A 27823-nucleotide genomic window follows, 5' to 3' on the forward strand; every position below is an offset into this window, starting at 1 on the left:
TTCCTCACCCTTTCACCAAAGTCAGGTATACAAATTTCTGGGTACTGCAGGATATTGCAGACAATGGATTCCTAACTTTTCTGGACTCACCAGGCCCCTTACTATTCTACTCTTAATCTTAGCTCCTGACCCAGTGACCTGGTCCCCAGAATGTGAATCTGCTTTCCTTTCCCTTAAAACTCTTCTCTCACAGCCACCTGTTCTAGGCTTACCTAAATATAGCAAGCCTTTTACTCTGTTTTGTCATAAACAGGATGGAATTGCAGCTGGAGTTCTCTGTCAGCCCCTTGGGCCCACACCTCGTCCAGTAGCTTATTTTTCTGCAACACTGGACTCAGTAGCCCGTGGGTTCCCACTTTGTCTGAGGGCAGTTGCAGCTACTGCTGAATTACTTTAAAAAGGCCCAACCTGTCACATTAGGCCACAGCATTATCTTACAGGTCCCTCATGCTGTCTCTGCTCTCTTACAGCGACACCGCACTCAGCACCTATCTGTTCAGAGACAAACCCTGTATGAGAATGTTATCCTCTCTTCCCCAAATGTGGTAATTCAAAGATGTAATGTACTTAACCCAGCTACTTTTTCTCCTTTACCCTCTACTGGTAAAGCACATACCCATAACTGTGAAGAATTGCTTGAGCACTGTGTAAAGCCTCCCCAAGATTTGTCTGCTCAAATGCTGGAAAATGCAGTTCTTGTATTGTATACTGATAGCTCATGTAAAAGAAATGCAGTTGGTAAACTAAAGGCTGGATATGCAGTGGTCTCAGATAATAATGTTTTAAAGGTTTTTTTTCTCTTCCAGAAATCAAATCAGCTCAGTCTGCTGAGCTCATCGCTTTAATTCGTGCTTGCCTTTTAGCTTCCGGACAGTCTGCTGCCATTTATACTGACTCAAAGTATGCTTTCTCTGTCTGTCATACCACAGAACAAATTTGGAAACAACGAGGTTTCCTTACCCCTTCTGGCTCTGCTATCTCTCATGGTCCCCTTATCTCCCAACTCCTTGATGCTATTCAGCTACCCACATCCCTTTCTATTACCCATTGCCCGGCCCACACAGGTGCCACTGATCCTGTTTCTCTGGGTAATGGGAATGCTGATGCAGCGGCCAGACGTGCAGCAGCACATGGACCTCTGGCTCCCTTTCAGATTCTGGTCTCTCTTTCCCTCCCTGTTTCTTTGCAGGACCTGATAGAACTACAGCAAGCTGCTCAACCTGCAGAGAAAAACCTTTGGGAGAAAGCAGGCTGCTCCTTATCCCCAGCTGGGATAATGGGTGCACCTGATGGCTGCCCAGTTGCCCCAAAAAATCTCTCACACGGCAGCTTGCTCAGGTATCTCATCAAATGACACACATGAGCAAAAGGGGGGTGGCCTCACAAATCCCAAAACAATGGTACGCCCCAGGCATGCACCTAGAAGCTGTCTCAAGAATATCTAATTCATATCTAATTCATGTGTGATTTGTAAGCAGTTTAATGTTGCAGGAGGCCCACAGGCTAGCAGCCACACAGAAAGAAGAAACCTAGACATAAAATGACGGTTAGGAGAGCTTGCACCTGCAGGTAAAGGAAGCCCTCCCAGCACCTACTGATGTGCCGTGCCACAACATCCAACCAGGCGACTACGTGTTCGTGAAGGAACATCGCAGAAAGAATTCCCTGACAGCCCGGTGGGAAGGACCGTTCCAATTGCTGCTCATCACCCACACAGCAGTAAAGGTGAAGGAGCGCCGCTCGTGGATCCACGCAAGTCATGTACGCCGAACTGCAGATCCAACAGAGCTGATTGACCCCATCACCCAGGACCCCTCCCTGGAGGAATCACCTGAGGACGAGGTTCAGCGGACCGAGGCGGCAGACTCTCAAACCAGACTGTTACCAAACCGGCCTCCACCAGGAGCTTCGAGGTACAACCTGAGAGGTAGGACTGTACCAGCAAAGACCTACAGGTGAGCCTGGAGCCCTGTAGCTCTCACAAAGGGAAATCCATTCCAGTATTGAGTGAACTAAGAGACTACGAAATCTCGAAGAGTGCCTGCAGAGGCAAGCCAAACAATACTAACTGATTAAGTTTAGTTAAAAGACTGCTTTGCTAGTTGCTAATTACTATATTATTATTATCCTTTCTACTTTAGAGACTTAAGATACTATAATAAGATGGGGATTGTTTTCCTTCTTTTAGTAGTCAGAATAGCCTTAGTATATAACTTTCCCCACCCTTATTGGGAAGCCCTGCAAAAGGTTGTGTCCCTCACCAATGCAAGTGACTGTTGGATATGTGAACAGCTCATAAAAGGCTCTAAAGGCCTTTTACCATTACAGTTTATCCCAACTCCTGCCTCCCTGTGGACCAGACCCCTAAAATTCAGATCTACTGGTAGTCAGTACTCTACAGGAGAGCGGGAGTGGGTAGATGCCCAGAATGATAACACTGTGCCAGAAGTACATAGTCATGGGGGGGAACAGGCAGATTTGGCATAAAAATCTGATTGCCTCAGGGATTCCCCTTACTCAAGCATTACATCCATCAGGGAATGCTTCCCTTATGTTTCCCTTATGTTTTAAAAGCAATATTGGCACTGGTAAAGATCTGGGGGTGAATGGGCAGTGGATCATTTACCCAACTGATAAAGAAAACCTCCCTCTAAGATAAGAATTCATCCTAGCAAAAGAAGAATACTTAAGAATGTCTAAAATAACTTTGAGTAATACTCCAATAGGAGTATTAAAGGGGGGAATTGTGGGAGAAAAATCAAATAACTCCAATTGTGTCTAAGGGGAGACTGTGCAGAAATCATAACTTTCTAAAAGAAAACTGCTGTAAGGGTTAAAAAGTTTTCCAGGCCTCTCTCCCTGTAACAGAGAGAAATCAAATTAGCTCTAATCAAAGACCCTTACAAATGACTATCTCAAATTCATGGATACTCCTAGTCTGTCACAATTTGTCATGTAAACCCTTATCTTTGTCACAGTTTGCCTTGTAGACTCCTCCACTCAAGTTCTCATGTGGCTTTGTGTACTGTAAAAACTTACTTCTAGCACTCCTGGGGTGAACAGAAGTCTCAGAGTACTTCTGCTGAGACTTTGATATGTTAAAGAAGAACAATCCACAACTGAACTGTCTAAGCATTCTGTATAAAGGATACCTGAATCTGTCTGTCAGGGCTGCTGCTTCACTCTTGGAAGTGACAGCCTGCATGCATGCATCATAAAGTTTTCTCTTCTAAGTTTCTTTCCTGCCTCACTGATTTGACCTCCGGCCTCGAACCCTTCTGGGGGCTCTGTACCCCAGGGGAGCGAGATTTCCCCCTCAATTGTTAAGTTAAAAAGCAAACTCAATCTTTGCTAGTTGGGACAATAACAATCCCAACTCAATCCAACTCTAAGTATGACATCCCTGGCCAGTTTTGCTAATCGTGTCTAACCTCTTCTGCTTCCAACTTCACAAACAAGCATTAAAATGATACTGACAGTAAGGTTGCTTCTGCTAGGAATATGCCTTCTGCAATAGCACCAGAATGGGGACTCCTTCCTTGCCCTATTAAATAGGAAAAAAATCTATATATTATAAAAGAGTCCCTCTTAGACAAAGTATTTTCACCTCAACAGTGGACTAATTTCAGGCTCGTCCCTCCAGGCCTCAAATGGCATTCAGTGTGTGCTGGGGATTTAATAACTCGAGTTTAAACAGACAGAATCCAAGGCTGTGACTTCACAGTACTAGTTTCCAAAAAGCCCATTTACCATTCAATCTAGCTCCAGTGTTGATACAGCTCAGGTAATTTCTAAATTTTTAAAAACTATTTTAGTCAGCAGGTTTAGCTAAAATGTTAAAAACATGAGAAGTCAGCAGACCTTGTCTACACTACTTTCATAGTTCAGCTGAATCAGTAATAAATGTTGAGATTTAGGGATGTAAATGCCTATTAAACCAGTTAACTAGTTAAACACTGAATAGTAATAGAGAGGTAGCCATGTTAGTCTGATCTTGCTAAAACAAAAGGAAAATATAATTTACGCCATCACGTGCCAACAGTGTCCTTCTGCTATGTACATTGAACAGACTTCTCAGACACTTTGCCAAATAATTAATGCCCACAAATCAGACAACTTCACAAGGAAAAAACAGTTGCTTTTCATTTCAACCTACCTGGTCATAGACTTAACGACATTACTACATGCATCTTACTTCAAAGAGACTTTACAGAGGGAAACTTCAGAACTTTCATTCATGCTTAAATTTGACACTTTACCAATGGGCCTTAACAAAGATGCTAATTACCTTACCCATTACAAAGATAGCTTCCCCACTATACCCCTGATTAGCCATTCATTGACTCAAATAGCTATTCCCTCCATCCCTCTCCTCCACCCTACCTTCTGTACTAAATCTGATTTGTCAGTTTAATAACGTGTTCACTTTTTTCACTGTATTCCTTTGGTATGTAAGGTCATGCCAATTCTCTTCCAAAATATGATCTGAGGAAGTGGGTCTGGCTCACGAAAGCTCATCACCTATTAAACCATCTTCTTAGTCTTCTAAGTTCTACAAAGTTTTTCCTTTTGTTTTGGTTAAACGCTGGCAGCCTGGTCTTTACCTGCTGGAGCTGAGGTCCTGCCACAGTTGTGGGGCAAGGATCCTGCCCACTGCAGGCAGGAGTCTGCTCCAGGCCACCCCAGATGGGCTACCACTGGCAGTGGTCTGCTTCAGGCTGGGCTGCCATGGACAGGATCCAGTTGGTTGGCTCTCCATAGGTGGCGATTCCGTGCGGATTACACCGGTCTAATTAACCAGTAACCATTCCAGTAAGCCTAATGCTTACTGAGTAACTGGTTAATTTTCCTTATCAGAATCAGCCCCCAAAAAGATCTAACCATTCTGGATTAGCTTCTCAATTGGCATGAAACTTCTAAAGCCCCAAATTCAATAAATTAAAAGTTACAATTAGTGGCAAGAGTGTTGTTAGAGGGATCTCAAAACTAACTTGTTCACTATTTTGACCATGATCTTCACCTGGGCTGCAGCATGGCCACAGAGAAGTGGGATTTAGGAATAGATGTCAAAAATTGCAGTTCTGAATTGTGAAGGCTCTTTTCCATGAGAGCATCTTTGATCACAAAACTGCATCTCAGAGGTGCTTCTGAGCAATCAGAGGGACAAAGGGAATCGATGTCTATTAAATAGGCTTTGTCTATACTGGGGTGGGCAATAATTTTTTGCTGAGGGCCACTTCAGAAATTTTTGAAGTGACCACAGGCTGTTTTGGAAGGAGCAGGGACAAGATACTTCCCTAGTTCCCCACCCAGACCATGACTGGTCTGGGGGTGGAAGAGCACCTTTGCCCCCTCCTCACCCAAGGCACCCATGCCACTGGTGGTTTGAGGAGACTGTGCACTCCCCTTTTGCCCCTAGGCCAATCAGGATCCGGGGGGCGGAGGAAAAGTGTGAAAAGTCTCTTCCTGCTCTGCCAAGGGAGTGTGGCACTTATAAGTACCGCTGCATGCTCCTCCCTGGGTGGGGGCAGAGTCTCCACAGGTTGGATCAACCCACATGCCAGGTTGGATCTGGCCCATAGATGCCCTTTTGCCCACCCCGGTCTACATTAACTCCCCACCCCCATCCCAGATCTACTCTATGTAACTATGTGGCTACGCCTCTTGTCCTGCTGGAGTAGCCAAGTTACTGGGATAGCACTCCAAGATCTGATAAAACGGACTTCCGGTGGATTAATTCTCAGCCTCAATCTGCCACCTAGTGGAAACAAGGCCACAGAGAAGGAAATATCTAGAAAGTCTGATAATCCAAAGAAACATCAGCTGGCAGACGGCCTAAGTTATATAAAATGTACACTTTACAAGAGAATGAGTTGTCTTATAGCTCTGACTAATGAACAAGTGGTGCCTGCTGAATAACAGTGTCTTCAACAATGCAACATTGTCTTGTGGCAGAAACTGGTGCCTCAAGCAACTATGGGAAGCACTGACATGCAGTCACCAATATGAATGTTAACTAGTGATAATTTACTAGTCGAGTAGTTGATGGAAATTCTATTGACTACTTGACTAGTCGATAAGCACTTCTACTGTCCTCCTCTGAAATATACAAGAACCCCAGCAGGGGCTCTTGTGCACTTCAAAGTTGGAATGCCGCCTGGAGTGGAGGGCCAGCGGAAAGTCCCCCGCTGACTCCAGGCTCCATCCGGGGGCTCTTGTACATTTCAAAGGAGGATTGTGGAACTCCGTGTACAGTCTGGGGCCAGCAGGATGTCCAACTGACTCCAGGCTGCATCTGGGCCTGCCAACTTTGAAACATACAAGCGTTCCCAGCGGGGGCTCTTGTGCATTTCAAAGCAGAAGAGCCCTCATGAGCCCAGGGTCAGCTGGGGAGTCCCCCGCTAACCTGAAGCTCCATGGTGTACTGCCTATTTGAAATGCCATGTGAAGCCCAGGGTTAATTGGGGACTCCCCAGCTGATCCCAGGCTCTGCGGAGCATTTCAATAGAATACAGATCCTGGATTCTGCAGAAATGCATGTGGAGCTTGGGATCAGCTGGGGAGTCCTCAGCTGACACTGGGCTCTGTGCAGTGCTGCCACTTTGAAGTACCCCCGCTCCTCCCTGCCTTTGCTGCCTCTATCAGATAGCGGCAGCAAGGGGGAAGGGAGGGGAGATTGACTAGTTGACTGACTATCCGATAAGCATTTGCTTATCAGAGAGTCCTTAACATCCTTAGTCCCTAGCTGATCCCGGGCACCACCTGGCATTTCAAAGCAGCAGCATGCAATGAGCCCAGGCTCCATGAGCAATGCCACTTATAAGTACCCCCCTCTTCTCTCACCCCTTACTGCCTCTGCAGTAGGAAAGGAAATGCAGATGGAAGAACAAATTAAACAAAAATGCAAAATCAGTAGCAGTCAGATGACAATGACAATGCCAATGCCAGAAGCCCCAGCGGGCATGTACAGAACAAGTAATCAAGTGATCCCTCTGCCACCCATTTCCAGCCTTGGACAAACAGTGGGAAGGTGAACTATTCCTACCCATCCTGAGTAACAAGTATTGATGGACCTATCCTCCACGAACTTAAACAAGGTTTAAAAAAAAAACGCTATATAAGTCTTGGTCTTTCCATATTCTCTGGCAAGAAGCTCCACAGGTTGATCGTGCACTGCATGAAGAAATACTTCCTCTTTTGTTTCAGATTGGCTACCTATTAGTTTCATTTAATGTACCTCTAGTTCTTGTGCAACTTTAAAAAGTCAATAGTCCTACAGTGCCTTAGACTAAAAATATAAGCTAGTTCTTACATTATGGGAATAAGTAAATAATTTTTCCGTATTCATTTTCTCTATACCTATCATGATTTTATAAATTTATCGTATCTCCCTTAGTCTCCCCTTTTCTAAACTGTAAAGTCCATCTTTTTAAGCTCCCTTCACATGGCACATGTTCCAAACCTCTAATCATTTAAATAATCCTTTTCTGAACCTTTTCCAATGTCAAGATATTTGAGATTAGGCGACAACGCAGTGTTCAAGATGTGGGCATACCACAGATTTATATAGTGGCAGTAAGATATTCTCTCAAATGATTCCTAACATTTTTGCTTTTTTGACTGCTGCTACACATTGAGTGATGTTTTTCAGAGAACTATCCACAATGATGCCAAGAGCTCTCTTGATTTGGAACAGCTAAATTAGTCCACATCATTTTGAATGTGTAGTTGGAATTATTTTTCCAAAGTGCATTATTTGCATTTATCAATATTCATTTGCCTTTTTCTCCAATCACCTAGTTTTGTGAGATCCTTTTGAAGCTCTTTAGTCTGCTTCAGTCTTAACTATCTTGCACAGTTTAGTATCATCTGCAAATTTTGCCACCTCACTATTTATCCTTTTCTCCAGGCCATTAATAAATGTTCAATTGGATTGGTCCCGGTACAGACTCTTGGGGGACATTAGTTACCTCTCTCCATTCTGAGAACTGACCATTTATTCCTATCCTTTGTTTCCTGTCTTTTATCTAGTTATCAATCCATGAGAGGATCTTCCCTCTTATCCCATGATAGCTTATTTTTAGAGCTTTTGGTGAGGAGCCTTGTTAAAGGCTTTCTGGAAATCTAAGTACACCATATCCACTGGATCTCCCTTGTTTACTAATCTACTAGACTAGTAAGGCATGATTTCCCTTTTCAGAAACCATGTTTCCATCCCCTCCCCCAAAAAAATATTCATCTGTGTGTCTGCATATTTTATTATTGGTCATAATGTCTCAAAGGGAGCATGCCAACAAAAAAGTTTAATACATACAAGTATGCTACATTATGGTCTTTGTAGAAGCCCCCCCACTGACAATGCTGGCCATTTTGCTGTGACTGATAGAAGAGTTTAGCCCAAGATATACCAGACAATGATCTATAGTTAAACTGAATTTAATCTTTTTTTCTGAACAAGCTTGACAGTCCTGTTTTAGATCATGTACTTGCAGTGTGGTAACAAGCATTACCGAACTGTGGTTCAAATGAACTACATAAAACAGAAGGTATATTTTTTGGCAAGAGCTAGGTAAAAAGTTCCTTCAGACTATGAAGTAAAATTATTTCTACCCTGAAGTCTGAAATTGCACATTGCCTGAACATATAGTGGGAAGTTGTAAATCAGACTGATACCTTGAAAAGCTGGTATAAGATTGAGTAAAGAATGCATGCCAATCTGTATCCATTTATTTTAAATAGAGCAAATAAGGATCCAAATACAACAAGGTTATTTCATCAATGGTGGACAAAGAAAAAAATCTTCTGTTTAATCCCTAGAATACACAGATAACTTACTAAGAGTGCCACAACAATCCAAGAACCAAAGTAACAGAACCCAAAAAGTTTAATGAAAAAATTTAACAGTGCTTAGTCTTTAAAGATATTTTCTAATTTGAAAATAAGTAGTTAAAAGTCAGGGAATTTTAAAAAGGTTTTGATTTTAATCCAATCAGTGCATCATACTAGAAAAAATGAATACCTATATTACACAACGTATGTGCTTACTTTTCTAGTATAAAAACATTGCTGGTTTAAACCTTAGGGAACTAAAACATCATTTGTTGACTTTAGCATCCACTCCCCTTTTTGTAATTTTATAAAAAGAGGCAGTTTCAGAATTTAAATTGCCCAAGTCTTAAAATGTTACTTGTGAGTCTGAAGATTTGTCTGCTATAAAAAAGTTAGCATTTACGTGATATCAGTTGTCATACCAGGTACATTCAGTGGTTGTAATACTTATCTAGTCACTAGTATAGACAAAGTTCCAGCATATCCAGCTTGCCCACACTGGTGAATTAGTAGTATACCAGTTGATGTCACAAATACTAATTTTTCCTAATATAGACAGGGTTGCAGAATCACACATCTAGTTTTTTAAAGTTCTGAAACTGAACTTCAGTTCAAAGGGCTCATCTAGACTATACTAGAGTGTCGAAAGAAGATATGCAAATTCCACAGAATCTGTAGTTTACACAGCTTTTTCGGCAACCCCCCCCTTTTTCAAAAAGCTGCTCTGCCTCAAAAAATGAGGTCTTTTATCCCTGGATATCAGAACACATGTTGGGTATAAAACTACAACCCATAATCAGTGCGGATGCCATTCTGAAAAAAAATCTTTCCTGAGCCCCATTGTCAGGGCTTCAAACACCTCCAAATTCTTAAAGCTCATTAGAAGCAAGTATCCCACAGACCTGGAGACCCACTCTCAGCAGCACCAGACCATGCCAGAACAGATTCAAAACCAACAGTGATACCTGCATAAATGCAATACACCCCCCCCAAAAATACACACTTCAAGGATCCATGTGTATAACCCATGCTTACTACATGGTGTACCTCATCTTATGCACTAAATTCACAACTACGTGGATGAAACCAGACCACCACTATGCTCCTAAATGAGCTCACAGGAAAATAAGACAAAAACATCACAGACAAACATTTTTCAAAGACGATCTGTATATAACTTGCCAAGTCCTCATCCTCAAAACAAAACCTAAGACACTTTCAAAAGATGAGTCTGGGAGCTTAAACTCAAAACTTTGCTAGATACCAACAATCATGAACTGAATAGAGACTCTGGATTTATGGATTATTTGACACCATCTATCACTAACACCCTTATCCTACCCTAGCTGTCTTGCCCAACTTCCTTTCCTACTTATGGGGAGGGAAGGAAGGGTTAGGATTAGGATTAGAGATACTAAACAGCATACTACCTCATCCTGGTGCTGAGCGCTAAAACTGAGGGCTTATCTCCACTATGGGGTGGATGATCATCGCCACATCCAATCTACTAGTAGTAGTGAAAACCCACTAAACAGACAGCTATTCACTCTCCCGTAAACTCCAGTTTGCCACAAGAACAAGATAGAAGAAATTCTCTCCCACTGATTCTGTTAACCTAGGTGGTAAGATCTAAGCTACATCAACTTGAGTTATGCAAACCTAATCTAAAATTGAGTAGATTATATAAAGGTATATCCACTATAGATTAAGTATGTGAAAAGTTAACCAATTAGTATGCTAACTGGTAAGCATCACCCTAAATGCATAATGGTTACTAGTTTTAGTTAACTGTAGGGGCTGGAGTAGCTCCCTGCCCTCTCCTCAGGGTCCACTGCATGTATGGGCAGATGAGGAAGTTTTGCTGTGGGCTCTGCAGCATAAAGCTTATAGCATGTGTAATTGCTAAGATTTTCAACAGTTACATGGTTACCTTTTTTAATTGACTTTACATACCTAGAGTAGATCTGCCCTGAGTACATTTCCCAGACAAGACGAAGAGCTCTATGTAAGCTCAAAAAACATGTCTCACCAACAAAATCGATGAGGTCCTCTTTTATTGGATCCATCATCTCTGTCTAATTCCCTGGGACCAACACTGCATATCTGTACTATTAGCATACATCACTGACATTATGTGATGTCACTGAACTGCTACTAAATTTCAAGTGTTCTATTAAAAGCAAGTAATGAAGCATGGAAATGAAAGTTAAATCTTAGTTTCATAACAGTTTATTGAGCATGAAACCACTGAGCCATACAGCAATTTTCAAAGCGCTTTCTGAGCTAAGTTGTCCAAAATACCAAATATCCAGCAGAGAACAGAAGTTTTTAGAAAAAGCGATCAAAGTTAATTGCATAATAAGAGGTGACAGAGCAAAATTAACATTTGAATAGTTAACCCTAAAAAGTTAACCTCTGATTTCAAAAGATGAACAGAAGTATATGGTCTTATCTAGGGATGTTAGAAATAGTTTTAGTAATAGAGTAGCCACAACAATTCTTAGCACTTAACACAGTAACTAAACGTTCCCACAGGGCAGGGACAGCAGCCAGTATGCTCTTAACTCCAGTCCTGGGGAGCACCCTATCATCCCATGCTGCTGCCTCTGTATTAGAGGAAGCAGCACAGGGTCAAAGGCAGGAAACAGTCCATGAGGGGTGCCAGTTAAAAAACCAGCTCCCTTGCAGACTGTTTCCTGCATGCTACTCAGTGCTGCTGCCTCCTGACAGAGGCCGCTCTGACAGCCCATGGAACAGCCTCTGTACATGGCTCCCCTGGAGCTACCTGCCCTACCGCCTGCATTGCTGCCCCTGAGAGGCAGCAGCATGGAGGGTGAGAGGAGGGGGCAGGTGGGAGAGGATACATAGGAAGCTGGCTCCCTGCACACTCCTGCCCCATCTATCCAGATAATGAGGGCGGGAAACAGTGGTGCTTGTGGGGAGCTAGCTTTAAAGCTGGTTCCCCACCGGCACCAGCTCCCATCCCCCTTGTGTGTAAAAATGTAACCACTGAAAAATTTAGCAGTTACACCTTTACAAAAAATACATTTGCTAACATCCTTAAACTTAATCTAAGGACAAGAAGAAATTAAGCAACATTCACAGTGTTGTCAGCTAAAAATGGATTCATGTTATTACAAACATCTGCCAGAAATCATATTAGTCAGGTATATGAAGAGATGTAAGCCCCTACTGATATGCCAGCAATAGCCCCTTGCTTATGTGCAGTTATATAAGCAAAAGCACAGTACACAGGGGCCTGACTTTGAATCGTGGGGTTATGCTACCACTTATTCATACCCTGAGGGGGGGAATTTTGGGGCTATGAACTTTAACAATAATAAAGCACTACCAAATTGAAAGTGTGTAGTTCATATGATTGCAGACTAAAATAATATTTTGTGGAATAATTCATGCAGAGACTTTTATATTTACTGAGGCAGTAGTTGAGTGACTTGTCCCCATCAGTCACGGAAATAAGATCCACATCTTCTAACTTGAGTACTATTTCTATTAGACAATACTGCAACCTGCAGAGAATGTAGTCTAAAGGGTAAGAGCCATTTCAAACTTGAGGTTTCCAAATTATCTAGCATTCTATGTTAATTTAGGAACACCATGTCTACCACATGCACCAAGTTTGCCCAATGAGCTTTGAAATAGGGTTAAATAGCTTTTGCTTAATAAAATACTCATACAAGTCTGTCAAGCATGGGATTTAGGAGAAAGCCAGAAGAGTCTCAGACCAAGTTGCTAGATGTGAGTGCAATGAACTTTAAAAAAAAACAGACTAGTTAATATTCAGCATGTAGCTCTTCAGACAGAAGTCAACATTTGTGTGCTTCATGCAGCTCACTTAAATGCTACCACAACAAAGATTAGTTGGCAAGAATAGATCTGAGCTCTTCTTCAAAAACTTCACCATGATCACTCCTTTGTGAAAGGAGACTGTCTACTGAGCAAACAGGGAGACACCACCACTCAAACGTTTCAGTTAATAGTTACCAAGCTCTTAAACTTGTATCAATGGCATTATGGCCAGTGGTTCTCTTTATAGGAACACGTGGAATGGCTGTATTTGTGAAAGACAACAATGATCAAACTTTGCAGATTGCTCTAAGGAAGAAGACTGCATTTCTCTAATCACATGAATTCTATAAGGATCTTCAAAAGACAAAGAAATGCTTAAAATGTTAGATGCAAGAGTATTTAGAACATACCTGTTTTGAAAAACCAAACCAAAGATTTGCATTTATTCTAGAAATGCAAGTACTTTTTTCTAATAAAGTGTTAGGAAACAAGAATTCTATGTAATTCTTTATGAGAAAGGAAAAATAAGATTTTTTTCCCCAAAGACAGCTAACCTTTATGAGGTTAAAATATTGATTAGAAAGTTATTTTATATATAAATAGAAGTGCCTGGAGATTCCAACCAACATCACATAATTGGGCTAGATCTAGTACAAACATGGAAAAAAATAGTCCATTCCCCGAACACTTTTCATTCTCACTTGACAAAACAAGCAGGATGCTGGGAACCAGGGTTGTTAAAAAGTGGGTAATGGGAAACTGCATAACCACTGAACAAAAATGCATGAATAAACCAATTTTTCAGTTTGCTGACCATTCCAAAAAATTGACAAACTCATTCTAAATCAACCCAAATCAATGTCTGGGTTTCTCAAGCAAATGAAAGCTATCTGTTCCAGGTCAAATGAAGTGTTTTGTTCCAAAAAGCAATGTTTCATTTAATCTTTAGGGTGTTTTTAATAAAACAGTACATTTTGAAACAGCAATTTTGAATAAAAAAAAATTGACGTGTTTGATTTTAAAAGTGCCAGAGAAAAAGTTCAATTTTTGATCAGCACCTACTCTTATACTGTATCCAAGGTTAGTGTCTGGTGCACTAAATGCAGGAAGCAGCTGGGAGGCTCAAGTACACAAAAATGGATATTTCAAAGACATGCTCCAGCTTTGAAAAATCCTGGAATATCTTGATTAAGAATGGCAGTTTAGCCATTTCCTAGAACCCTTTTTCAGTGCTATCTGTTCACTACTGAGTCTTCCCAGTGTAGAAAGGTCATTCTCTGAGGCATGTTTCCCAGAACACTCTTCTTGTTACTAGCCTTTAATTTTTACAGACCAGCAACTACAAACTTGAAGAGACCATTTAAAAAGCTGACTACATCTCCTTTCTTATTCTTGCAAGGCTAATACATGCTCTGGTATTGTTGCATGCATTTTTCAGTACATCCCAGTCTAATACTGAGGGGAATTTTAAGAAACTTCATTCTTCCATATGCAATGTTTCTGTTACTTAGTCCCTACTTCAAGTCTCATTTTTCTATCTATGTATGATGTGAAAGGTACGGAAATATTTTTCCAACAGCAGAATAGACAGCAAAAGTATATAAACTCCAGAGATTCAAGTGCTCTCAGAACAAAGAAAGAAAAATAAAGAGTCAATTACAGGAGGAACTATCACCAAGTTTAATAATTTCATTGAGTTGCTCTTTAAGGTGGTGACCAGCCAGATAGCTTTATACTATACAAGCTTGGAGGACTAAAAGAAAGGTCTAATACTGAATTACAATGAAGAGAGTTTAAATGTTTAAGTCTTTAAAACCCAATTATACAGATTCATGTTTTTAAAGTTAAAGATATTTAAACGTTTCCATAAAACTACAATACAGTAGGGGTACACAACTGGTTAAAAGATTGTACTAAGAGTAGTTAATGGTTCATTTGATAACTAGGGAGTGAATTTAGTATGGTACCACAGGAGCCAGTTCTGAGTCCAAAAACATTAAAAAATGTCATTAATGGCTTGGCTAATAGAGTGAAGAGTGTGTTTATAAAAATCTGTGAATGAAACCAAACTGAGAAGTTCCACATGCACTTTGAAGGATGGGTTAGAATTAAAAGACCTTGACAAACTGAAGAAATGGTCTGAAATCCATAAGAAATTTAACAAAAATGAAATCTGTCAAATTCTGATTTATCACAGTTTAAGATGTGGACAAACTGGAGTCCAGAAGAAGCAACAAAAATGACAAATAATTCAGAAAACCTGCAGTACTGAAGAAAGGTTAAAAAATGAGGGCATGTTAGTCTTGAGAAAAGGCAGAAGGAAATGGACCTGGGAAGTATCAATACATTAAGGGCTATTAGAAAGAACGAATTAATTGTTCTCCAAGTAGTAATTGCCTTAATCTCCAGCAAAAGAGATTTAGGTTATATTTTAAGAAAATTTTTCTAACTATAAGAGCATTAGACTTCCAAGGAAGGAGGTTGGGGAATCCCAATAATTGGAGCCTTGTAAAAAGCAAGGAAGTATACACAGCAGGTTCTTTGGTTAACCTCCACGATTATATGTAGGGCCCCTACCATCCCCACATTGTTGCCTTAGAGATAGCAGTGTATGTGGGCAGGCAGGAGTTGCTGTACAAAGGGAGTCTGCTTATAAGCCTTCCCTTTCCCCTTGTGTAAAGGTAACCACTGACATTTTCAAAGTTACATGTTTACCTAAACAAACATATTTTAACATCCCGAGTTAAAAAAGATGCCTCTGAAGCAGAGGCAGCAGCCCCCATTTGGGGTGTGTGGGGAAATGCATGTAGTCTATAGCATTAACCTATAAGCTTTTGTTTATCAGATAACTGACTACCCAATTACATCCCTAATTGGAAGTGCTATTTGTTTTATGGGAATTTGACTAAAGTATATTTTAAATATATGCATGTGGACACAATTACATATTAGTACATTTTCATAGAAGTAAAAAATTCAGTCATGGTTAGGGATGTGAATGACTAGTCAAGTAGTCTGCTATCCGATAAGCAAATATTTATCGGATAGTCAACACAGTAGTTGACTAGCCGTTTTCCCCCTCCCCCACTCTTGCTGTCTATCAGAAAGAGGCGGGGGGGGGGGGGAAGAGAGAAAGAAAAGGAGTGAATGCTTCAAAATGGCAGCATCACACTGAGCCCAGGGGTCAGTGGGGGGAGGCCCCAGCTGATTTCACGCTCCATGTGGCACTGCTGCTTTGAAATGCCACAAGGAGCATGACCCAGGCTCCTCATCATGTTTCAAAGCGGCAGTGCCGCATAGAGCCCAGGGTCAGCAGGGGAGTCCCCAGCTGACCCCAAGCTCTCCACAGGGCTTTTGCCTTTGAAGTGGGGCTGCTTCTATACTTCAAAGGCAGAAGCACCCTTATGAACCCCCCATTCGAAGTTAATCAATCAACATTTAACCCTAGTCATGGTGCTATCGTTGCAGTATGGCCGAAGAGGACCTTTACATAAGGCCTCCTTTTAGAGGAGTTATAAATAGAAATCATTTGGGCTTAAGTTTCTCAGGCTTGTTCAAAGAAACCCAAAAAAACATTTTCTGAGAGGAAGAAAAAAGAATGGTGGTGAGGCTTCCGGGATGAAACCTAGTTTAAGAGAATTTCAGCTATTTGAATAATCTGATCAGACATTTTGTATGCGTTTTAGCAAACATGAACAGATGCATATGAACTTTTAAAATGTTACCTATAGTCAATGGGAATGTCAGTATTCCCAAGTTTTGAAAAAGGATTGATTAGTTGTAAAACAAAAATAGTATAGTGGATTTTATATATTAAGCTACATAATCACAATTTAATGCTTATTTACTTGAAGGCAAGTAAGCCTTTTTTAAAAATTGAAGTAAAATACAAACAGCTATATTCATGACACAGGGCTCTAACAAAACTCAGTTATATATAGCAACTGACTGCAATCTCTCAAACACAAAAGGGAGGAACACATGAAGTAGGAACAACAGTTGTTAGGATGTTTAACTAGCATCAAATGATTTAAAGCTAGAAAATACCTGCCCAAACAAATTAAAATCAAGAAATTCAAGAGGATTTTTATGTAAAATTTCACTGTAAAAGCTTTTGCATCAATTAAATGCCACATTAGTTACTACTGCTAATTTGTAGTTCTAAGTACAGTGACAGACATCCTGTGAGTATCTTGTTAGTGAGTCCTTTAAAGTCCTATTTATGTAGCATTTAAAGGTGGCAGCTGTCACATTCCCAACCAACTTAAAAAAAAAAAATCTCAAGTCATATATAGTATACTAGAAGATTTACCCAATGTTAATTGAGTCCTTAAGTCAATTTTTGTTTTTTCTTCATTTAAATCACTGCTCTGGGTGGGCTGGGAACAAGGCAGTCAGTATGCAGACTGCCCTGGCTGTGTGGGGGGGGGTGGAGGAAGTGCAGCAGCTTGGGGGTCAGATGAAAAGCACCTCTTCATGACTGCTCCAGCTCCAGCGGGCACAGCCAGAAGAGGGGTATATATCCAGTTGGCTAGGGCAGGTCCAGGTTAGTCTGCCCCCCTGTACTCCACAGCCAGAGTGAACAATGCAGCAAACTGTGCACTTTCCCCACTCCCTGAGGAAGGGGAATAGCCAGCAATATTCCTGTGCAAGTTTGGGGGGGGGGGTAACCCCCCCTGCCCTCTCTAAAGGGTATCTGGGGTGGCTGGGGCTTGGGCAGTTTGGGGGGGGGGGGGGAGAGAAGAGTGCAGGTCCCTTTCACTTTCCTGGTGATTTTGTCTTTTCTGAATGTTTTCTGAGAAACAATCCCATTGCAGACACATCCAAACCTTTATTTATTTATATATATATATATATATATATATATATATATATATATATATATATATATATATATATATATATATATATATATAAACTGTTTAGGTGTATATATATTTTACACCTAAACAGTAGCACAAAGAGGAAAAACCAAGACACAATATGCTCTCTCTGTACATATATATTTGGCACAATCCCAAATCAAATCCACTAGATTTGTAAATCTTAATTTCTGTAGGGATAACGATGATACTTTCTCCGGGCCTTTCATTATCCAATATGTTCAAAAAACCTTACAAGGAAAAAAAAAAGATGAAAGTCATTTCTCTAGTATCTGGTTCAGCAGAATCCTAGGTTACTTTGCGCTAAATGGGAGGGAAAAAAAAATCCTGAACAAGCTCTTCCAGGGTAAATTCAGATGAGACATCGGAGTACATAGAAGGTCTTGAGACAAGCTGGATAAACCCTATTCTTATTTAATTTTGCTACCTGCTCCAAGGAGAATGTCATTGGCTATTTGCAAAGATCAATAAAACTATTTTAACCTGATTCCGTCCAAACAGAAAAACAATAAAACCCCATGACAAAAGACTAGACACTGAGTGCACCTACCTATCCTCTCCCACTCCAAAGCATTACAGATAGACAATAAGACAAATCTTTTCCATAAGCTTAGAAGGACCTTATCCTCAGAGCAAAACCACCCCCTTCCACTTAAAAAAAAAAGTCAGAAACGAGTGTGGATGAACTAAAACTCCTATTCTTACACCCACCGAGACCTGCATTCCCACAGATAACGAGTTACTCTGGCTCAATTACAGACGAGACCCACCTGAAGGGCCAAAAAGCAGGACACTCCCCCCCATCTTTCTAAAGCCTCCCACAACATGCTCGGCCTCTGACCTTTCGAGGAGTTGCATTTCCACGCACAGCCAAGCGTCCCTTCACTCGGCACGTGCGCGGCAGGGAGCGGGAGACAGGACCCTGGACAAGTAGCTGCCTCACCCCCCCCCCCCCCCAATCGCCCTACGGTTGCCGCGCGCGGGTGGGGGGGGACCCGCTGCAGGCAGCAGCTCCAGCCGAGGCAGCGGCGTTGCAGCCCGGCAGGCGCGGTGCGGGGAACCTCCACGCAGGCGAAGGGCCGGTCACCGGGGCACGGCAAAGCCCCGCGGACGCTGCTCGAGGAGTGCCGGGGGCCGAGCAGCGGGCTCAGGCCACAGGCCCCCTCCCCGCCCGGGCCGCCCCCCGGCATCCCCGCGAGCCTCCCTCTGCAGCCGAGCGCTTCCCTCCTGGAACCCCCCCCCCCCGGGCCCGCCCGCTTCCTCACCCTCCAGCAGCCGTTGGATGATGCTGTCGATGTTGAGCTTGTCAATGTCCGCCATGGCCTCCCAGCGGCACCGCAGCGCCCGCACCCGAATCTCCCGCCTCTGGCCGGCCCCTCGCAGCAGACACCCGAAGCCGAACAAAATGGCCGCCGTCCCTTCTCAAGAAGCTCGGCCGGCGCACGAATACTTAATGGTCGCCGCGCGGCGGCCGGAACCTTTGCTAGGAAGAGCGGGTTCGCTTCACCCAGCGTCTAGCACTCACGAGATCCTTCCGCCGGGAGGGGGCGGGAGCAGGGGAATAGCTTGGAAGCCGGCAGGTGCGCGCGCCGTTGCAAAGCGATGGAGTGTTCGAGGGGGCCGGCCGCAGGTTCCCTCCACGTGCGCCTTGGCCCCAGTCAGTCAGAGCAAGCCCAGTATCCCCCCTGCATGAGCAGTACAATGGAGAATAAGGGACAACCCCTAACTATAACAATCCATGAGACAGGACTGTGCAGCACTTTAAAGACTAATAAGATGGTTTATTAGGTGATGAGCTCTTGTGAGCCAGACCCACTTCTAGTATTTGCACCATCTGTCCAGTAGAAAAAAATCAGAAAATACCAGAGATGTGCAATGTCCAGTATTTTGTGAATTTCCGGCTGGGTGCGGGAGGGAAGCCTGGCAGGGGCGGGGGGAGTGACTGAGAGGCGGTGCACAATTGGCTTTGGGAGCCCTGTGGTCACGCCCCCCCTCCCAGCTATTGCACAGGACCAGAGGCTTCAAGTGCCAATTGTGGCCGTCTCCAAACTGGGAGCTTCTGGTCTGCCTGCCGGGGGCACAGCCAGAAGGAGTCTGGCTGCGGCCAGTGGCTGCACCCACCCTCGCCAGGTCTTTGCTTCCTGCCCCCCCCTTCCTCCGTCCCCCACTCCTCCTGTCCAGCCCCACAGCCCCCAATCCTCCCCAGCTCTGCTTACCACCCCCTCTTCCTGCTGGCCAGCCCCACGGCCCCCGGACACCACCCCCTACCAGCACTGCTTCCCGCCCCCCTTCCTCCGGCCCCCCCATCCTCTCCTTCAACCCCACAGCCCTCTATCCCCCCCCCCAGCTCTGCTTCCTGCCCCCCTTCCATCCAGCCCCGCCCCCTTCCCCTCCCTCCCTGGTGCGCTCAGCTGGGAGCTGTGCCCTGGTGGGGGAGCAAGTGGCGGTAAGCGGCCGTTTGGGGTCTGTGCTCCCCACGGAGTTCCCCATGAGAGCACGGACCCCAAACGGCTGCTTGCTGCCGCTTGCTCCCCTGCCGGGACCCAGCTGAGTGGCGCAGCGCACCACGGAGGGAGGGAAAGGGGGGCAGGGTGCTGACATACACGGCCAGGGAGCGTGGCTGTGTACGTCAGCGTTACAGACGCACAGACACTGGGCTACTATATATATGATGGCCAAGCCATCAGAGTCTTCTGTTGTTAAGGATCGCTATGAGACTGGATATGCCAAGTCTTGATAGGTCATCTACATCTGAAACTTTGTCTTGCCACTTAATATTCATGATTCCGCAAAGGCAGCAAAGGTGGAAACTAATCAATTTTTTCTCTTGGCACGAGTAGGTAGCCCAGGTCTCAGATCCATAAAGCAAGAAGCTTGATACTCACGCATGATATATCAGTATATTTGTTTTCAATGTCAGTTTGGGATTGTTCCATGCTCGTTTCGTAAGTCACTTTTACTCTATAATGTACTGATTTCATAGCAGAGACCAGATTTTCTCAAATTGAGAGTCTAGACCAGGCATGTCCAAAGTCCGGCCCGCAGGCCAATTGCGGCCCGTGTTCCGGTTTAATACGGCCCCACAGGTAATTTGGCAATATCTATCTTTTATGGCCCCCAACGAATCCATATGTATTGAGATGAATACATTGTAAAATCTCAGTTAATGTCAGTTGGTCTAAATCAGTTATAAATATATTTGGACACAACATGTATACTTGGTGTTATGTTCCTGATCATATTTTTTGAACTTAAAAGTTGACAGACAACCTTTATTACCAATAATATGTAATATACTTTACAATGTTCCTGACATATTTCAGCTTCCTGGATTTTTTTTCATCTGGCCTTCAGATATGAAAGGCAGAGTGATTTAACACCTGTTTAGATTTGTCATCCATGTGACGAAATGAAAAGTATGCCGTTTGCAATAAACTTTGCATAAAATAGTTAATTTGCATTTAATTTTAATGGTTCAAAGAATGTCAGGCAAAATGGTCGGCCCTCACGCTTGTTCACTTCATCAAATCTGGCCCTCTTTGAAAAAAGTTTGGGCACCCCTGGTCTAGACCCAAAAGCCACTATGGGCTTTCAAGGTTATTTTAGAGGGGATCATGGTATTGCCACCATTACTTCTGTGCTGCCTTCACAGCTGGGTAGGTGACCAGAGAATGGCAGCTGTGAGCTGGGTGTCCAGCTCTGAAGGCAGCATCCTGTCATACAGAGGCAACTGGAGAGGGAAGACCTGAGGAGCCACTGGTCATGTGACATCCACCCAGCCCAGGAAAGGGCCAGTACAGCCCCTCTCCATCTCAGGTCCTGCCTCTTCCTGCCCTTGCTCCACCTCTCTGATATCTCCCTGCATCTGATGCAGCCTAGGGGACGAGCAGGGCTGGGGGACCGAGGGGGAAGCAGAACAACACAGCCTCAGCTCACTTTGCTCCCCTGGCCATGTCGTGCCACTTCTCACAGGTGAAAGCAGGGGTGATCTGCCCACTGTTCCTGGAGTGGTGCATCAAGAGTCCTCAGAGAGCAGAGGCCGCTTTGTTCTGCTTTCCCCACTGGTGCTGGCAAATGTGTGTGGAGTTGGACCCCTGCTGTGGGCACCAGGATCCTTGCTAATCTCCCTGCCCCTCCCACTCACAGCAGCCGTGCAGAAGTAAGGGTAGCAGTACTGCAATTTCTCCTACAAAAATCTTATGACCCTCCACCCCACAACTCCTTTTAGGTTCAAGACCCCTACAATTAGAATACCATGACATTTCATGTTTAAATAGCTGAAATCATGACATTTACTATTTAAAAAAATCCTATGGCCATGAAATTGGCCAAAATAAACCACAAATTTTGGTAGGGCCCTAGCCATGAGGCTTCCATGACACAATTGGTGCTTCTGTTCCTCCATTAGTAAAATGGGTTAAATCACACTGAACTATGTCAGTTTTGCCTGTTTGGTTTTCCCTTTAATATTTACATACCCTCTGCTCTTGTTTCCCGCCCCTTCCACTTTTTTCCCTTCTCCCTTCTTCCCTATTTATTTTGGGTCTGTACATTCTAAACTCAAAACTCCGGTCATCTGAAGAAGTGGGCTGTGCCCACAAAAGCTCATGATGCCATCTTCATGTTTTGTTAGTCTATAAAGTGCTACCAGACCATTTGTTGTTTTTTTAAGTTTTTGTCTCGGGTGATCTGAAACTTAATTCAATAATGGCCCTAATGATGCCAACACTTCTGCAAAGGTGTAAATGTGCAGGAGAGTCTCCCTGTGCCTGTAGGATTTTTGTGAAATGCTTTGAAATTACTGGAGGAAGACATAAAAAAAACATTTAAATTTGTATTAAAATACTATATTAATATTTAAAGTTATTTTATTCTATGTGTAGTAGAAACACATTTTAGGCAAAGTCCAAATCAAATCAGCAGAGTTTCTAACAAATTAAATTGCATTTTCAGTGAGATGTAGTGACCTTTACTAGGATTGCTCATTGCTTTGCAGCTATGATTGAATATTGTTTAATGGGTTTATTTACTCTGAGTTTAATTTGCAGGGATGGCTGTGCCAACCCAGTTCCCTCCTCCCCTCTCCAAAATACATTGCTTCCACTGTGCATGCTGGATTCTTCACACAGCAGTTATGTAATAATCATAACAACTCATTATTGTGGTTGGGCCGGAGCAGAGTTCAGGCTGATCATGGTGATGAAGCAAGAAATATGCAATATCAGCACATTTTAGAGCCAACAATGAAGAAGCAGTTGAGAGGAAATAGATAGTAGTGGTCATAGGTAACTACAGGTATTCATTGGTTACCAAATGCACCTTCAAAATTAAGCTCTGGAGTGAATGTTTATCATAATATAGGGATGGGATACCTCCAGTCTGTGGGCCAGATCTGGGCCCTGCTTAATCTGATCTGGCCCATGGCAAGTCTTTGTTTCATGGTCTGGAAGTTCTGAATTTCAGCTCCCCTCCTCCCCCACTCATTGGGCTGGAATTGTGAGCACCACTGTGGAGGGGAATTAAGGTGCCAGGTTGGTTGGAAGGCCCTGAGGCCTACTGGCAGATGACCATGGAAACTATGAGTCCGCATGCATCTGCTCCAGCAGCTCTCATTGACTGGCAATGCCGGCCAATGGGAGCTGTGGGCGTGGTGCCTATGGAAAGGGGCAGTGCACACTGCACAAAGCCACCTGGCCATAGCTTGGCAGCTTCTGAGCACATTGTTGGGCCGTGGCAAGGAGGAGCATTCTTGGAAATAAGGGAGTCACCTGAAGTAAGCGACATACATCCAGCCAGAGCCTTCACCTCTCTCACCCTCCCTCACCACCACCCCCTTCCAGAACCTGGACACTCACTCCAAACCCTCTGTCCCAGCCATCAGTTCTCTCCTGCACTCTAACCCCTTGTCCCAGTCTTGAGCCTGCTCCTGCACCCAAGCTCCCATTCTCTCACAGAGCCAAGCCCTGTACCCTAGGTCAGTAACCCCTCCTAAATCCCAATCTATTCCCAGATCCTACACAACAGCCCCCAGTCCTGAGACCACTCCTGTATTCCAAATTCCTCTGCTCCAGTTCTCTCACACACTGAACCCCTCATTTCTGGCCCCACCCTGGAGCCTAGGGAAAGCCCCCACAGGGGCATGTGTAGCCAGCAACTGATTTTTTTCTGGGATCAGCAAAAAGATTCTCCACTCCAGTCTTAATGGGTAGCCCAGAGCCAAATGCTAATCTCAGAACACCAGTGTAAAATGCGAAGTAACACCACACTGATGTAATCTTGGAATAATTTTATTGTCTGCAATGTGACTGATATCAGGATTTGGCCACCAAATGAGTTGCTACAAGAATCTCAACTTTTGTATTTTCTAAATGTCTCTGTTTAAATTCAAATCTTCACATTTCTCCTATCATTCCCTAACCCTTTTCCTTTTCTCCTTCCTTACTTCATTTGTCCCCATTTTCCATTTACAACTTTGCCTGTTTCATGCTACCTCCACCCTAAGAATCACTTACTAGTTCTTGTCCACCAAACATCTTTTCTCCCTTTTAAAACTCTCCTTTAATTCTGTGAGTCAATTTCTTTACTAGTGAAGTCCTTTGAACTCAACAGGATTACATCAGCAGAGAATCTGACCCCATGTTTCCAAAGACTCTTTCCGGTCATGTTCTCCTTGCCAGTGAGGTATCCAGCCCCTCTCATATTTCAACAGCTGTTCCACATCTGGTTTCTCTTAGATGCCTAATCCTGCAAAGTTCCGAGTACCTTCCGTAAAGCGCTGAGCATAGTTCCCTCTGAGCTGTGCGCTTATGGTGTAATATGCAGAGGAAATTTCTATCCTTCTATTTCCTAAGCAGAGCTGCGCAGCTGTGTAGCATGTGGGTGGCTGCTATAGCCAGCTAGGGCCGGAGGAACTATGGCTGTGTCTACACTGGCTCCTTCTTCGGAATAGCCATGCTAATTTAGAACTTTGGAATAGGGAAATGCGCGGGGGATTTAAATATCCCCCGCGGGATTTAAATAAACATGGCCGCAGCTTTTTTTCCGGCTTGGGGAAAAGCCGGAAAAGAGCGTCCAGACTGGCGCGATCCTCCGGAATAAAGCCCTATACCGGAGGATCTCTTATTTCTACTTTCTACTTGCCCAGAGCTGCAAGAAAAGGGAAGCACAGAGCCAGGGACAGATGACTGCTTTGTGGGGCCCTGGGCAACATAATTCTGCGGGGCCCCCCCTTTGCCATGGTGCATGCGCAGTGACACCATGCGCATGCGCAGCGGCGCCATGGTGCATGCGCGGGGCTTTCTGAAGCACGGGGCCTGGGGCGGCCACCCCGTTCGCCCTGCCCTATATCCGCCCCTGCGCAGAGCTGCTCCTTTGGCAGGGGAATTCTCCCATGGGTGGATGCCACAGTGGCACACATCCGACCAAGTGCACATGCTTCATTGTTGGCGCACAAGACAAAACTCCCTCCACTCATGGATGGAAAATCTTAGAGGGAACACTGGTGCTGAGTGCCTTCAACTCCCATTGATTTCTGTAGGAGTTGGATGAACGTAGCACCTTGCAGAATCAGGTTTCTAGGGTTCAATTCTGACAGCAAAGATGTCAGGAGGACCATTCACCTGTGTGATGTTACTTACATGCATGGTTAAGGAGCAGTTTAACTACAGGCCAAACAAATTACCTATTAGGGTGGGGAGCCATGGCATAGCACTAGCCTGAGATTTTGAATAGCCAGAGCAATAAGGAGAACACAGCAATGGGCAGTGCAAATCAGAGAGGCTTTGAAAGAGAGTTTTCCCAATGGCCAGTTTTGAGATTCATGCATGTTGCTCTCAACAAGGTGCCCCTGCATTTCAGTGTGCTTGCTTGTAAACTCCTCCCCCCTTTTCAACACAAGCAATAAAGAGATTGTTCAGAAATCATGTGTTTTTATTTTGAGAACACAGCAGGGACAATGGGCTTAAACTGCAGCAAAGAGGATTTAGATTGGACATTAGGAAAATCTTCCTAACTGTCAGGGTGGTCAAACACTGGAATAAATTGCCCAGGCAGGTTGTGGAATCTCCATCACTGGAGAGATTTCAAAGCAAGTTAGACAGACATCTACCAGGGATGATCAGGAGGGTGCTTGGTCCTGCTATGAGGGCAGAGGACTGGACTCAATGACCTCTCGAGGTCCCTTCCAGTTCTAGTATTTTATGATTTTATGATTCTATGGAAGATTGGTCTGTTTCAGGGCAGGAAATATGCCTTGCTCTGATTCTGATCATGCAAATTGCAGAGGACTAATAATTCCCAATGGCTTCAGCAGGGGTTAAGGATGCTTTTCATCACATTGAGGACCAGGCTCCTTTTTGCATAGCACTAGATACATTTAAAGCACTACATAAATGCTGGTCTATCACTAAACCACAGTTCATATCAGTAAAATAAATTGTTTGTAAACCACCACCATTTAAGTGCCATTTTAAAATGAAATTTTTCTGAACTCAGCTAATTGTTCTTCGTAGAAAGTAGCAAGTCTCACTTAGCAATGATGCCATTGATTTTAAAAAGGGACACAGCAGTTGAAGTATTTTTAATCGTTTTAATTTAATTTCCCTTTCCCCCCATATACAGTGATTTGCTTCAGTGTGTTGTGTGAGAAATCCCTCCATCATTTAAATTCTCCGCCTGCTGGCTTCAAGTATTCAGTAACTTTCCAGCTTAGAGAACATATATCTCCCCTCCTCTCTATTTTTCTGAGGTTTGCATTATAGTCTGTTAAATACAGATGACATCCTATTTGTCTCGCTCCACAGCTTCAAGACCTTTGGCTTGCTTCCTCCTTCTCCTCTAGGAGCTAAACCAGTGATTTATTTATTCCATAAATAAAGCACTGGTTTCGAACTCCTTGGAAGCCTGAATATGAAATGCCTTTTCTTACCCATTTTTCTCCTCTATTACAAGCATATACGCTGCATTGTTTGTGGTAAGGTGGCTCAATAAGGGCTGTTGGGGCTATTTTTTTTTAACAAATACTTTTTTAAAAATCTCTGTAAATGAGTTGATCATAAGAAATATGGATAAGTCACAATCCCCCTTGATTTAGTTTATGTTAGGCTAGGTTGGGTTAGGGTATGCTCAGTCTATGAAATTCCATGTGTTCTAAATGAAGAATGATATGGATTTTGCACATATTTTAAGAAGATAACAGAAGCAATTTTAGCTTTCCCAAACTAGGCTTTCCAGTCTGGCTTGCATGTTTCCATTGCTCCTGTTGTTTACAGCTCCTCATCCTGCCATTTAAATCTAGGAGAAATTTCTTTACATTTAATATAATTTTGATGTCTAAAAAACATTTGCTGATCTAGAAGCCTCCGATGCTTCTTTGCAGACAGTGGCAATTTTAGTCTGACAAAGGACACATTTCTGGGAATTCCACTGGTTGGCGGTAATGTTGCCACCTTTGGCTGAGCAGTATGCAAATTTGAGACCATACAAGTCAATTTCCTGTTTGGAACAGAAATCTGTGACAGACTCCATTTTTTTTCTTAGTGTAATTGGTCTGTTTACAAAATAAACACCAGTCTAGTTTCCCTGAACAGCAGACAGAACAAAGACAGTGCCTTGTGAAGAAATTCCAAGGAAGAAACCACTGCCCTGTTTCTAGAACCTGGGATTCTGCCTCTGTCAATTGGGGCCTTGTCTACACTAACCTCTGTACTCCCCACCGATGTACTCTATGCAACTTCAGTTATGCAAACAGTATTGCTGAAGTCAATGTACTTCCCGTGGTGTCTTCTATGTGCTAAGATCAGCGGGGGCTGCTCTCCTGTCTACTCGGGCTTATCTTTAGTGAAGTACCAGAATCGATGGAAGAGTGGTCGGAGATCGATTTATCGCATCTAAGCTAAGGATGTTAACTAGCAGTTAATTTACTAGTCAAGTAGTTGATAGGCACTTCTGCATTCCTCCTTTGAAATGTAGAAGAGCCCCTGCTGGGTTGGGGTTAATGTTGCTCCCTTTGGCTGAGTAATAGGCAAATTCGAGGAAATGCCGCACTGACCCCTGGGCTCAGCTGTGTGGCGCTGTCGCTTTGAAACGCTGAGATGGCAACGGGGGAGGGAGGGAATTGACTAGTCAACTGACTATCCGATAAACATTTTCCAGTGGATCAGTCGCTGTAGCATCAATTCACTGTGTAGTGGAGACAAATCCTTAATTGGTGCAAAAACTGAATGTAGACAAGTCCATATTCACACATGTGTAGACTGATTCCTTCCAGAAACCACACTAAACGCCGTCTCTTATGTGCTTAA

At 43.5% G+C, this 27823-nt stretch overlaps 1 protein-coding gene across 1 annotated transcript in view; it reads right to left on the reverse strand.

Moving 5' to 3' along the window:
* The window catches only part of PPP1CC (protein phosphatase 1 catalytic subunit gamma), a 38637-nt gene extending 19659 nt beyond the window's left edge, over positions 1 to 18978 (reverse strand). Inside the window, exon 1 of the mRNA XM_075898698.2 lies at positions 18788 to 18978. Within this exon, the coding sequence (XP_075754813.1) occupies positions 18788 to 18842 (55 nt within the window). The 5' untranslated portion in view covers positions 18843 to 18978. The remainder of the gene's footprint in view (positions 1 to 18787) is intronic.
* Positions 18979 to 27823: the final 8845 nt, after the last annotated feature.

Source organism: Pelodiscus sinensis, chromosome Z (genome assembly GCF_052426305.1).
Source record: "Pelodiscus sinensis isolate ZL-2025 chromosome Z, ASM5242630v1, whole genome shotgun sequence".
NCBI classification, from domain to species: domain Eukaryota; kingdom Metazoa; phylum Chordata; order Testudines; family Trionychidae; genus Pelodiscus; species Pelodiscus sinensis.